This window comes from Solanum tuberosum, unplaced genomic scaffold, assembly GCF_000226075.1.
Source record: "Solanum tuberosum cultivar DM 1-3 516 R44 unplaced genomic scaffold, SolTub_3.0 scf00355, whole genome shotgun sequence".
Lineage (NCBI taxonomy): Eukaryota > Viridiplantae > Streptophyta > Magnoliopsida > Solanales > Solanaceae > Solanum > Solanum tuberosum.
This window is the reverse complement of record NW_006239277.1, coordinates 375,445-388,937: the sequence shown is the minus strand read 5'-3', so window position 1 is coordinate 388,937 and position 13,493 is coordinate 375,445. Positions and strand designations below refer to the sequence as shown.

At 34.6% G+C, this 13,493-nt stretch overlaps 3 protein-coding genes across 4 annotated transcripts in view; 1 reads left to right on the top strand and 2 right to left on the bottom strand.

Moving 5' to 3' along the window:
- Nucleotides 1-65: 65 nt before the first annotated feature.
- On the bottom strand, nucleotides 66-2,044 carry LOC102582925 (50S ribosomal protein L33-like). Its single transcript, XM_006361340.2, has 2 exons — nucleotides 1,935-2,044; nucleotides 66-474 (listed from the first exon to the last, which is right to left on the bottom strand). The coding sequence occupies exon 2, from the start codon at nucleotides 451-453 to the stop codon at nucleotides 271-273; it is 183 nt and encodes a 60-aa protein (XP_006361402.1). The 5' UTR covers nucleotides 454-474; nucleotides 1,935-2,044; the 3' UTR covers nucleotides 66-270.
- Nucleotides 2,045-3,452: 1,408 nt separating this feature from the next.
- Nucleotides 3,453-10,476, top strand: LOC102582586 (UDP-glycosyltransferase 79B8-like). Of its 2 annotated transcripts, none has more exons than XM_015315271.1 (2): nucleotides 3,453-3,993; nucleotides 9,420-10,476. In XM_015315271.1, the coding sequence occupies exons 1-2, from the start codon at nucleotides 3,462-3,464 to the stop codon at nucleotides 10,292-10,294; spliced, it is 1,407 nt and encodes a 468-aa protein (XP_015170757.1). In that variant the 5' UTR covers nucleotides 3,453-3,461; the 3' UTR covers nucleotides 10,295-10,476. The 2 variants fall into 2 exon arrangements, with proteins under 2 accessions (XP_015170757.1, XP_006361401.2); XM_006361339.2 differs by lacking the exon at nucleotides 3,453-3,993 and adding an exon at nucleotides 7,429-7,991.
- Nucleotides 10,477-11,196: 720 nt separating this feature from the next.
- LOC102582250 (macrophage erythroblast attacher) overlaps nucleotides 11,197-13,493 on the bottom strand; it is a 9,058-nt gene continuing 6,761 nt past the window's right edge. Inside the window, exons 5-8 of the mRNA XM_006361338.2 lie at nucleotides 12,965-13,150; nucleotides 12,096-12,229; nucleotides 11,576-11,762; nucleotides 11,197-11,504 (exon numbers count right to left, since the gene is read on the bottom strand). Of these exons, the coding sequence (XP_006361400.1) occupies nucleotides 11,403-11,504; nucleotides 11,576-11,762; nucleotides 12,096-12,229; nucleotides 12,965-13,150 (609 nt within the window). The 3' untranslated portion in view covers nucleotides 11,197-11,402. The remainder of the gene's footprint in view (nucleotides 11,505-11,575; nucleotides 11,763-12,095; nucleotides 12,230-12,964; nucleotides 13,151-13,493) is intronic.

Here is a 13,493-nt window from a genome sequence, read left to right as displayed (position 1 = left end):
GATCAAATCAAATCTTTTCTTTGAAATCGTATGATCAACAACTACGTTTCATTCAACATGAATCGTTTCTTTGAAATCGTATGATCAAAAACTATGTTTCATTCAACATGATCACGAACAAATTCAGAGAATTGCATAAATAAAAATAAACAAACTTTGTTGTTGTAGAACAAGTGAGCCAAAGGTCCTATTGTCTAATTTCACTACTGGCTGCTGCAGAAATGAAAGCTAACAGTTAAAAGAAGATTTGGCCCAAGTTTGGCGTTTGCATCACTTCATCTTTTCTTCCTTGAACAGAACATGACAATTCACACGAGGATCAAACTTTCTAAATTCAAGCTTCGTCTGATTTGTTATAAGTGTTTTGGTCTTCTTCTTCACATAGAAAAATCCAGTTCCAGCAGTTGAAACAAGCCTCACGAATAGAGCGCCAGCCTTCTTCTTGTCACCCATTAGCTTATTTGGTAGAGACAACTGAAAAGAGAATGAAGTTTTAGTTTTCCAAATATATAAGAGCTAAATGGCTGAAAAACTAACAATTATCACAGATAAGTTCACACTTATAAAGAATCTTCAGTTTTTTTTTTTGAGAAGGTAACAGTCTTGTATTATATTCCAAAAAATAAAACCTGCCACAACTTGTTACAGGTTTACTAATTACAAATAAAAGGAGTATCAGGAAGATCTTCAATCCTAAATAACAAAAATTACAAGGTGCCTAAAGCATTCATTACTGATTCTAGATCTTCCATATACTCCTGTTTACACCAAAAATGAAATAAAACCAAGCAATTCATCTTCATCTTCTGGATGCTGTTACTTTTGTTTGGAGATGGTCGTTCTCAATGGTTTAGGTTTGGGTAGGCACTAGGCTGGCAGTGGCTCAAGGAGCTACTTGAGTGTTGATACAACACCAATAACAACTACCAACTATGCCTCTGTCACAAACAAGTTAAGGTCGAATACATGAACCCTCACAGCAAAATCTGTCTAATGCCAACCCTTAGGACCTACCATAAACCTTTGGAACTCGGCATAACAGGCAAACCCTTTTACCCTTCACCACTTAAATACTAGGTTTTGCTTGCATGGCATCAATATTATGCAAATACATATAAAGCTACTTAGAGCATTGATGGCCAGAGAAATTTTACTGCTAAGTCAATTATCGTTTTTCATTCCAAAACACACGGACAGTATACCCAAACATGTTTGAGGACTTTTCTCTCCTATGACCATATACAAGAACAAACACAAAATAACAAAACAACACCAGCATTATAGTAAACAATCACAAAGATGTAGTAGTATATAGAAAGAGTCCGGTTCGTTTTAGCATTTTCACAAACAGCTAGCGGGCGAAAGCTCTTCACATGCTAACATACCCATCCATAAAGTCATTACTTTACTCGGGAAAAAGGGTCACCTCATACTCAAGGCTCGAACTTGAAACCTCCAATTAAAAACGAAGAGGTACCCTTGTTTGTCAGTGAATATTATTTCAACTACACAATGCTAAAGATCACATTTTTCTTTAAGAAACAAGCAATCTGCAGATATCATAGTTTCAAGATTTAGTTGTTCTTCTTCATATTTGAGCACACTAAGAAAGCCGCCGCCGCAGCAGCACATACAACAGCTACACCCACCACCAATTCTCACCACAAAAGCTTATATTTTTTTTTCAGACAGTAAACCACTAAACCTTACTATACCGAATCAGCTACCGGAGAAACTAGAAAGCACCAAAAACCAAACCGAATTCACACATTCCAGGTGAACGAATCTCAATTAGGAGGAACATATACTTCTAACACGCTAGAATCGCACATCAATTCCCAAATTGGGAAAAGGCAAGCAACATCAAACACAAAAAGAGAACTCAAATCAAACTATAAAAACGAAAACAAGAGGATTCATAGGAGAGAACTCACCGATGTTAAACGAAGAAGAACCCTAATGAAATCACTCCAAAAGACGGAGGAATATCTCAAAATGACCGCTCGACACAGCTTAGAACCGGCCCAGTATATATGTTACTCCATTTTTTAATAATTTATGTAATACACATAAAATTTCGAGTGAATAAATTTTTTTATATACTTAAGTTTCAAGTTGTAATTACAAACTAAAGATGGATAGATTGTAATTTCATATAAAAATTATGTGATTCCTAAAATTTATCTAATTTTTATAAGTTATAGATTTAAAATTGTGATTTATAATAAGTTCACCTCATATAGGTTTAGTATGCTTTATATATATAGGTTACAAATTTAAATTTTGGGGTGGCTAGATTTGAGACTTCCATATTGGAGGTCTCAAGTTTGAAACTCCTTGTCAGCGAAAGCAAGGAATTTGCCTTCTTCAATGTGGTTTGTGAGCTATTGCATAGAAACGAGAGTTTTACCCTGTGCGCACACAAATGATAGCGGTTGTGAGTTTCCCTTGTCATGAAAAAAATTAAATTGTGAAAGTAGTTATTAATACTTGCATGAGGTACTAGACTGTCTATATCACACTTCTTGTGGTGCAGTCTTTCCTTAAACTCACATGAACGGAATGCTTTGTGCACCGAATTATCAAATTTCATTATAGCCTTTGCTTAATTGTATTTATGTGGAGGCAATAGTTATACTTAGGTAAGAACCACCACAAAGAGTTTCTCCATATTTTGATTTATTTGGTTCATGTCATTCATGTTGGCTTAAGTCTTTAATTTGGACTTTATTGGGGCATTTTGTGGACAGAGCAGAGCTACATTAACAAAAAGAATTCAGCCCAACTCAAAAGTTTTTGCTTATTTCTTGTAATTTATATTAGAAATTAGAAAATATACTAAACATGTATAAATGTTAATTACAAATTCAATAATTAAAATGAGTTATGAATTTTAACAGCAAATTCAAAACGTGTAAACTTCAAATTGTGATTTCATCTCTGTATGTGATGTGAGTCAATTCGTATAAGTTCAGATTTTCTTAACATGAATCATTTAACAACTCAATACATGAATGAATGTCACAAATTTATGGACATTGTATAGATTATCTTTTTTACATTAAACTAAGTGTAGAGTTTGTCTATTCTTTTATATAAACAATATATTTTAAAATCTTTTATTACTCCACAAGATAATTTGAGTGGATCAATTTCTTATTAAACAAGTATAATAGTCTTCAACTTACATATATATTACTCAAGCTCTTTAGAAAAATATTATCGCATCATCAATGTTGGAGGTCTCAAGTTTGAAATCCCTTGCCAGCGAAAGCAAGGGATTTGTCTTCTGGATCTCGTTCCACTGGGCTTATCTAGTGCGGGTTACCTCTCCTATGTGATTTGCGAGCTATTGCATAGAAGCGGAGTAGCGGCTATAGATTTCCCTTGACATAAAAAAATATATTATTGTATCCGTGTCGAATAGAGAGTTTATAACTAGTCATCACTAACCAAACAAAATGAGGCCCAAAAAAATGGCAGAGTCCATAGACTCAAAGCTCCAAATAGTGATGTTCCCATGGCTTGCATTAGGCCATATTATCCCATTTCTTAACCTTTCTAATGAACTTGCTAAAAAGGGTCACAAAATCTCATTCTTATTACCCAAAAATGCACAAATCAAACTTCAAAATCTCAATCTTTACCCTAATCTCATCACTTTCCACACACTCAAAATCCCTCATGTCCATGGCCTTCCATATGGAGCTGAAACTACAGCTGATGTGCCTAGATCTTTGGAAAGTTTACTAGCAACAGCTATGGATGAATTGTATGATGAAATCAAATCTTTTCTTCAAAACCTAAAACCCCATTTCGTTTTCTTTGATTTTGCTCATTGGGTTACTGAAATAGCATTAGAAATTGGGGGTATCAAGACTATTTGTTATAAACTTGCTTCCCCTGCTACATCAGCTATTTCATTGATTCGATCACCGGAAAAGAGTGTTTTCATGGCATCAACTGCAGCTGAAAAAGTTAGGCCACCACCAGGTTATCCTTCTGCCCCCTCCCTCTCTTTTTTTTCTGAAAATTTTCAAAAATAACTATTGTTTGAGGTGTAATTAACAATCATAGTGATAATTTGGAGTGATACACAAGTTTTTAAAAATCCGCTAATTGTTGTGACTACATAGCAATCAGTCCTTTACACAAGACCTTTTCTTCCTGAGCCTGAAAAGAGGCATTTAGAAGAACATCAATTATCGAGTTGGCTCGAGAAATTCGAGCCAGGATCAGTAGTGTTCTGTACATTTGGGAGCCAATTGAAACTTGTAAAGAGGCAGTTTTAAGAACCTGTCTTAGGCCTTGAACTAACTGACCTACCATTTCTTGTAGTTGTTAAACCACATGAATCCCTTGACCTACCAGTTCTTATTTTGGCATTATCAATAGTTTTCCAACATATTTAAGTATTTGACCACACTTGATGCGAAACTCATTAAAAGAATAACAATTTTTCGTGATCTATGTATAAGTTACGGATTCAAGCTGTGAAAGCAGTTATTAATGCTTGTATATGGTAGACTAGACTGTCTACATCACATATTTTGTGGTGCATTCTTCCCCAAACTCACGTTAGTGGGATGTTTTGTGCACCGAACTATCCTATTCGAAGCAATTAGATGTCCAATTCGAGCCTATATGACATGACCGATCAATAGATCCACCTTTGTCATATATTTTATACATCTATAGCTTTTGATTGATTGCATTTATGTGGAGACAATAATTATAACCACCATAGAGAGTTTCTCCATATTTTGATTTATTCATCAACTTTGACGGTTCATGTCATCGGCTTAAGTCTTTAATTTGGACTTTATTGGGGCATCGTGTGGGGAGAGCGGAGCTACATTACCAAAAAGGAACCAGACAAACTCAAATTTTTGCTTATTTCTTGTATTTTTATTAGAAAATATATTAAATATGTATAAACATTAATTACAAATCCAATAATTAAAATGAGCTATGGGTTTTAATTGCAAAATTCAAAATTCGTAAACTTTAAATTCTGGTCTCATCTCTACATGTGAGTCAATTCGTATAAGCTTGGATTTTCCGAACATGACTCATTTGACAACTCAATACATGGATGTCATAAATCTATTGACATTAAATAGGTAATCTTTTTTTACATTAAGCTAATTATGTAAAGTTTGTTTGTTTGTTCATATAAACAATGTATTTAAGAATCTTTTATTACTCAACAAGATAATTCGAGTCGGTCATTTTAGTATTAAACACGCATAATAGTCTTCATTCACCTAACATATTGCCTCGGTTTTTCAAAAATATTGTCTCATCTAAGACCATCTCCAACCTTACTCTATTTTAGTTTCTATTCTCTATATTTAGAGAGTAAAATAGAGAATGCCCTCTCCAAACACACTCTATTTTACCCTCTACTCTCCAATTATAGAGAGTTGAATAGTAGTTATCCAAATTTGGAGAATTACCATTCATACTCTCTATTTCACTTTTTGAATATTGTATTATTTTTTCTATTATTTTGTAATTGACATATTATTTTCATATAAGGATATTAATTAAATCTCTAATATTCATAATTTTTTTGAAAATGTAATATAACATTTTAAAAAGTATATTATTTAGTAGGGAAAAAGGTCAAAATGCCCTTAAGGTATTGGAAAGGGCTCAAAAATGCCCTTCTTTCATCTATTGGATCAAAAATGCCCTTCCATCCACCTATTTGGATAAAAAATGCCCTTAGAGTTAAATTTAAGTCTAATATTACTCTTACCTTTAACAGAAGCTGATGTGGCAAATATATATTTTTTAATTAAATATGTGAAATTATTTTATTGGTCCACATATAATTAGACCCACTTTCATTCACAATCATTCATACCCATTAACCCAAACCCATTTCTCCCACTTTCTTCATCTTTCTTCTACAAAATTATTTGGAGGATTAATAAAATAATATCAAAACAATCAGTAAAAGAACATGATGTTCCAAGCATTTCTCAGAAATTTTTGAAGTCTTTCATGAGCTAATTGGAGATTGAACTCCTCCTCTATTGTTAGAGGCTCTAGTTTTCTTGAAATGTAATAAACATGGCTCGATTCGATGAAAAATAGAATCGTGTCTTGCTTCCATGGGAGATTGAATGAAGGATTTTTTGTTCCCATCTCAGTAAATCATTCATTCTTTTGATACGTATTGGTGTACAAATTAAATTGCACTTATCTTCACTACCACAAAATTAGTAGGTAAATTAAATTTTTTTTTAGAGAGACCTTTTTTCAAAGATCCAAGAATACCGAAAGAATTTGATAGTACTTTATTAATCCTCCAAATAATTTTATAGAAGGAAGATGAAGATGAAGGTAGAAAGAGTTGGGTCTTTTAGAAATGGGTTTGGATTGATGGGTATGATTAGGAATGAAAGTGCGTCTAATTATATGTGGACCAATAAAATAATTCCACATATTTAATTAAAAAATATATATTTGCCACACCAGCTTCTATTAAAGGTAAGGGTAATTTTAGGCTTAAATTTAACTCTAAGGGCATTTTTTATCCAAATAGGTGGATGGAAGGGCATTTTTGATCCAATAGATGGAAGAAGGGTATTTTTGAGCCATTTTCAATACCTTAAGGGCATTTTTGACCCTTTTCCATATTTAGTATATATTACTTTCATCCCGAATAAATAATATTTCAAATATTTTTTGAAAAAATTTCGTCACTTTAAGTGAATATAATTTGATATTATTATTAATTTTTACTATGAAGAATGCACAAAATTTAATGATAAAAGGAAAATTTAAATAAAAAATACAACACATAACATACTAATTTTTATCTAAAAAAAAACATAACATACTAATTTAAATACAAGATAACAATACAACACAATACATAACACAATTATTTTAAAAATCACAATAATAATTAAATGATCCGGTAGGTCCTTTCCAAACTTAACAATATTCCGAAAAAAAATTAATGTATGATCCAGAGAAGTTGTGCTTGTTGATTTCTTTTTTCAGTTGAAATAAAATAAAATTTTATATTACATGTAAATTTTTTTATTTTTATAACCGAGAAATCCGTCTGTGACCTGCTCTTTAGACCAATCACAGCCTTCTAAACTCGGTAGCCCCTCTACCCTTCTCCACTTAAATACCGGGATTCACTTTGCATGGTGTGGGGCTTGAACCTGCGACCTAAGCCACAAATCCTCCACCTTTGGCCACTTGAGCTAGGCCTTGGGGCTATTACATGTAAATTCTATAGGGTGATTATTTGGGGAAAAAAAAAAGAGAAAGGATTTAAAAGATAAATAATAATATAATATCGAGGAGAGAGAAGAAGATTTTTTTTAGAGAGTAAAATAAAGAATTGGGTTGGAGTTGGTTGTCTTAAAATTTTTTTAGAGAAATTTATATTTGGTGGAGAGTTAAATAGAGGGTAGGGTTGGAGATGCCCCAAGGCCAAAAAAAAATGGCAGATTCCATACACTCAAAGCTCCAAATAGTGATGTTCCCATGGCTTGCTTTTGGCCATTTAATCCCATTTCTCAGCCTCTCCAATGAACTTGCTAAAAAGGGTCACAGAATCTCATTCTTGTTACCCAAAAATGCTGAAATCAAACTTCAAAATTTCAATCTTTACCCTAATCTCATCACTTTCCACACACTCAAAATCCCTCATATCCATGGCCTTCCATATGGAGCTGAAACTACAGCTGATGTGCCTAGATCTTTGGAAACTCTACTAGCAACAGCTATGGATGAATTGTATGATGAAATCAAATCTTTTCTTCGAAATCTAAAACCCCATTTCGTTTTCTTTGATTTTGCTCATTGGGTTCCTGAAATAGCAACAGAAATTGGGGGTATCAAGACTTTATGTTATAAAATCGTTTGCCCTGCTACATCAGCTTATTCATTGGTTCGATCACCGAAAAAGAGTGTTTTTATTGCATCAACTGCAGCTGAAAAAGTTAGGCCACCACCAGGTTATCCTTCTGCCCTCCTCCCTCTTTTTTTCCGGAGAATTTTCGAAAATAGCTATAGTTTGAGGCGTAATTAACAAACATAGTGATAATTTGGATAATTACTAATGCAGCTCGGGTTGTGAGATTCGCTCTGTATCAGTAATACTACAGTTTCTGAAAATTCGCTTTGTATCATTGATACAACAACAAATACAACGTGAATTAATCTTTGGTGACTACATAGAAACACAATTTGAAAAGTCAGTCCTTTACACAGGACCTGTTCTTCCTGAGCCTGAAAAGGGAACTTTAGAAGAACATAGATTATCGAGTTGGCTCGAGAAATTCGAGCTAGGATCAGTAGTGTTCTGTACATTTGGGAGGTAATTGAAACTTGAAAAGAGGCAGTTTTAAGAACTTGTCTTAGGCCTTGAACTAACTGATCTACCATTTCTTGTAGTTCTTAAATGTTAGTGAAAAATTACAAAATAACAGAATTACAAGATTACAATTGAAAATAAAATGAAGAAATAAAAATCTCTTTAGGTTGAGGCGTGGATATCTCGCTCTCTTTAAGGAGATTCAAGTCCACTGCAACAAATGTTTTCACCGGTCCAGTAGTAGTCCTTCTTGACTTGTCCCCTCCTGGATACAACAACCTAATCACAAAATATAACTCAACAACTCTGGACAAGAGTTGAGTCTAAAGCTCCACAAAAAGAACACCTCCCTTCAACTAATAAGAACTCTCTTTTTGACAAACTTTATACACTCGATATTTTTCTTGTATCTAAACCAAATGAAGACCACCACTATTTATAGTTGGGGATGTCTTCCTAGCAATCAATAGGAAGATAATGGGGGTAGTAAATAGCGAAGAGAAATGGCCTAGAGGTTACATAGGTTACAAAGAATAATGGAGGAATAATTTGGAGAAGTAATGGTGTGGGCAACAAATGCACCAACGTGCAAATGAAGAACTGCCAAAGACTGTTGACCACAACGTTCAATGGAACGTTATATGACTTATGTCATCTGCCAATAAAGCCAAAATAATTGGCATTAACATGACCAATAAAAATGGTAATTAGGCAGCATTAAGTCACGAACTAAAAGAGCTACTTTAATATAAAATAATATTAAAATGCTTAATAACCAACATTAAACCACATGAATCCCTTGACATAAGAAAATTTTGTGTATGATAACGAGTTAATGGGGTTTCAAAAGTTGTTTTAGGTCACAAGTTTGAAATTCAGCTATTTTTTGAACCCTTTATATATAAACCTGACCAGCCAACTGCTTCCAGCTTGTTCGAAAAAACAAAGGGGAACTGTCAAGCTTGTAACTTTAGTACCTATATTATGCATCATATAGTGCCATGATTTGCTAGTATATTTGCAACTTTATTATGCTCTCTAAAAATGTGCTCAATTGGTGGATCTCCAGGTTACCCTTCTACTACTGTGGTGTTGCACGAACACGAAGCTAAGTTGCTTGAGTTTCTGTTTCAAGAATATGGCAAGGGAGTGACAATATACGAACGGTTGTCGAAGGGAGTGACACTATGCGATGCAATAGCTTTGAAAACATGTCGAGAGATTGAAGGAACATTTGGTGACTACATAGCCACACAATTTAAAAAACCAGTCCTTTACACTGGACCTGTTCTTCCTGATTCTGAAAAGGGTCCTTTAGAAGAACATGGATTATCGAATTGGCTTGAGAAATTCGAACCAGGATCAGTGGTGTTCTGTGCATTTGGAAGCCAATTGATTCTTGAAAAGAAACAGTTTCAAGAACTTGTTTTAGGCCTTGAACTAACAGGTCTGCCATTTCTGCTAGTTGTTAAGCCACCTGAAGGAACAAAGTCAGTCGAAGAAGCCTTGCCTGAGGGATTCAAAGAAAGGGTTCAAGAAAAAGGATTGATTCTTGATTGTTGGGTGCCTCAATTGAAGATTTTAACTCACAAATCAGTTGGTTGTTTTGTGTCACACTGTGGTTATGGATCAATGTGGGAATCTTTAGCATTGTGTGATTGTCAATTAGTACTTTTGCCAAGTGCTAATGATCAAACTTTAAGTGCTAGGCTGATGGAACAAGATCTTAAGGTTGGTGTTGAAGTGAAGAAGGATGAAAATGGCTGGTTTTCAAAGGAGAGTTTGTGCAAGGCTGTGAAATGTGTCATGGATAAAGATAGCCAATTTGGTTGTTTAGTGAAAGAGAATCATAGAAAATGGAAGGAAGTTCTTTCCAGTCCTGGTTTCATGAATAACTATATTGATAGTTTCATTCAGAATTTGCATGAACTTCTAGTTAAATAGACCTAGAATTGGCAGGCGGTTGAAGTTACGGGTTCAATATGTATAATAACATATTCCGAACTCATAAACTTAAAACTCTGAATCCGCCTCTAGTCAGAGACAAATGTTTGTGCTTTTGTCATACTCCATTTTCAGAATAGATGTGCTGTAGTACAATAATTGTACTAATGTTGTTATGATGACCACCTGGTGTTGATTTGATTTATTAATAGTTCTGTTTAGTCTTGATTCCATGGGGAATTTTGAATTTTATGCTATAAATATGCTTCCTTATATTATACATTCCAAAATCAAACCGTCTAATGATATACCATTGCATCTGCATCGGACGTTTTAATGCAGTGTTTTTGCGAGTTATAGAACTTTTCGTTCAAAGTATTTTCCATGGGAAACGCTTTTCTTCGTACCAAACACACCCTCTATAAGCACTTCTTAAACACTCAAGAATTAGTGTAAATGGTGTTTGAAAGACGAGTATGTAGAGATGAGTGTTTTATCCCTCATTGGACTTGATTAGGTCTCAAGTCACAGTTACGTTACCTTTTTTATTCTCCAATAATATTGATATTTAAACTAAGTTGCAACGACAACATTTCACCAATTATTTGTTACCTCCAACCAACACACATACTTTAGCAACTCTACTTATCAAAGCTTAGGCAAATGAAAAGAGAACACCTTGTGTTTTTGTCTCTTCTAGAGCTTGAACTCTGACATTGCAAAGTTTTTACCAACTTAATTGACCGTTAAACCACACCCTTGAGTGCCCCGCGTGTGCCACCAACTACAACTGAGCACTAGCCAACAGGTAATATGCAAGAAAATACACTTCAGATCTCCTACTAAATGCAACTGATTTGTGCGGGCAGGGGTGTGTGAAAAGCATACTTTAGGATTACAGGTATGCTTCTTAACTGCCAACTTTCATGTATGCAACTGATATGCTGTACAAATCAAAAACTCCTTTTAAAGTTCACATCATTATGAATTTTCTGCTTGCAGACTTGGTGGTTCCCATATATACAATTTTTCCCCGAAACATGAAGTTATGGGGGAGTTGATCACTGCCCACGATCTACAATGATGGAAGTCCAATGAAAACAGAAACTCATGAAATGTAAGCCTTAACAAGCTCTGTGTAGTTGCAGGTGAGGCCTGTCCTAGGACATGTGATTCTGCCATCATTCTTCTTCGCCATTTCTTCCAGTGCCTGCCGTCACATAGATACAAGTTAGATTATCGCTGAAGGAAGCACAAATGTGGAAGCAAATAAAGGCATACCTTGGTGCTATAGACATAGCCATTGGGTAATACAAGGGGTGGATTTTCAGTATCCATCAGTTCTTTGGTTATGTAGCAAACAAGCTTCGAGTGATGCTGCTTTGAATATGGTAGCGGCGATGCTAATTTGCGGAAGCTCTCCTGTGACAATGGATCCTCCTTTGTGCAATCATCTTCGTAACAGAATCTATAGATTCGGTCAAGGAGAAGTCATGGAGCAGATAAATTTAAAATTTTCCCGGTTCCTCTTTTCCTTTTCCCAATGAATATTAGGAACTTTGGCCATGGATGGCAGAGGGAGTTTGAAAATATCAGCAGTTAGTAAATCTGAAAATCATTACCAGCTGTCACTTCCGAGTTCCCACATGTAAAAGCATATACAGCTGACCACCCTCATTATACCGTCACGTATGTAATTGATCATTTATATTAACTTGATTCTTAACAGTAAACTACAAATTTGTATGGTGATCATCTGTACGCAATATTTCCCTGGCAAAAAATCATGTGTTAAGGATACGGAGTTTTCAATGCAGACAGCCCTGCTTGCAGATATATATTCAGCAAAGGCTCAAGAGTCATGCCATATAACTTGCAGAACTCTTGTTTGAATTGATCAATCAGGTAATCCCACTGCTTTGATTCAAATAAAACCTGTAACAGAAACTGAAAACTGTCAAGTAACCTCCTGTTGGTGCATAATTATCTTGAACTGTTCGTATTCTACTCAAGTGTGATTCTTCATATAAAGCAGACAACCATCTCAGTTCTCACAAGATCATGAAGAAACAGACCAATGAGGGAAAGTGAAAGCAAACAGATATAAGAATTTCCATACATGATATCTGAGAGTTGCAGAGGCAATGCATAAAACATGCATACATTATTACATATAGTAGAATAGTCCATTTTTCTAGTAACTCATTGCTCTAATTTGTTCATATGCAACAAACTTATACTGCATCAAATAATGAGTTACTAGAAATATGGACTATATGTAATAATTCTTGAAAGCGTTGATGGTGAAAGAGTCGAACCAAATTGAAGAAACTACTCCCTCCATTCCATATTAATTGAATTTTTGAGGTGTTTCACACCCTTCAAGAAAAGTAGATTAAGACATAAATTGATCATAGTTTTCCATGTTTACCCTTATTAATTATTGTCAAATTTATTGAAGGCATCACAATGAAAATCCAAATGAAGGGTAAAATTGGAAGAACACTCTAAAAGCAGTTTTGAAAACTGAACAATTAAGTTAATTTGAAAATGGAAAATGCTTCAAAAATTCAATTAATATGGAATGGAGGGAGTAATTAAGAATTCTAAACTCATAACATTCCGACAAAAAAGTGCAAATATACAGAAAACTAGCAGAAAGACCTTAACCTTGTAAGTTGTACATTCAGTATTACTCTTGAAAGCAAGTGTCGCCAAGACCCGCTGCAACTCTTTCATGTGGGTAGAGCCCCAAGGTGCAAGATATTTCCGAGCATATGTAATGGCCCGCATCATGTTTTCAGCTCTTACCAACTCTATGAACTCTTGCAGTCTCAACTGGAATTCAAATTTGCTCTGTCAACAAGAAAAGCAATCAGCACCTTGTATTTGCAGCACAATGATCCAAAATGCAGCACTACTAGCAAAATCCTTAGAGAACACTGTTACCCAAAGATATAACTCCCAAATTGGAGTTGAAAAAAATCCTCTCCGTCTTCAAATGCTTGACATGTTCTGCCTTTTCACCATTTTGAAATAAGAAAAATTGCAACTTATTTTATCTTTTTAATATCAACATTTTAATCAAAAATAATTAATCAAGAGTATTAGTTTCAAAAAAGGGTCAAACTGATCATTGATATAGCAAAACATGTCGTATGAATTGGCACAGGGGGGGGGGGGGGTGGAAAGAAAACAG

Coding starts and splice junctions, on each gene's coding strand:
- LOC102582925 (XM_006361340.2), bottom strand. CDS start 453: ATGGGTGACAAGAAGAAGGCTGGCGCTCTATTCGTGAGGCTTGTTTCA.
- LOC102582586 (XM_006361339.2), top strand. CDS start 7,454: ATGCCCCAAGGCCAAAAAAAAATGGCAGATTCCATACACTCAAAGCTC. Junction 7,992..9,419: donor AAAAGTTAGGCCACCACCAG/GTTATCCTTCTG, acceptor GTGGATCTCCAG/GTTACCCTTCTACTACTGTG.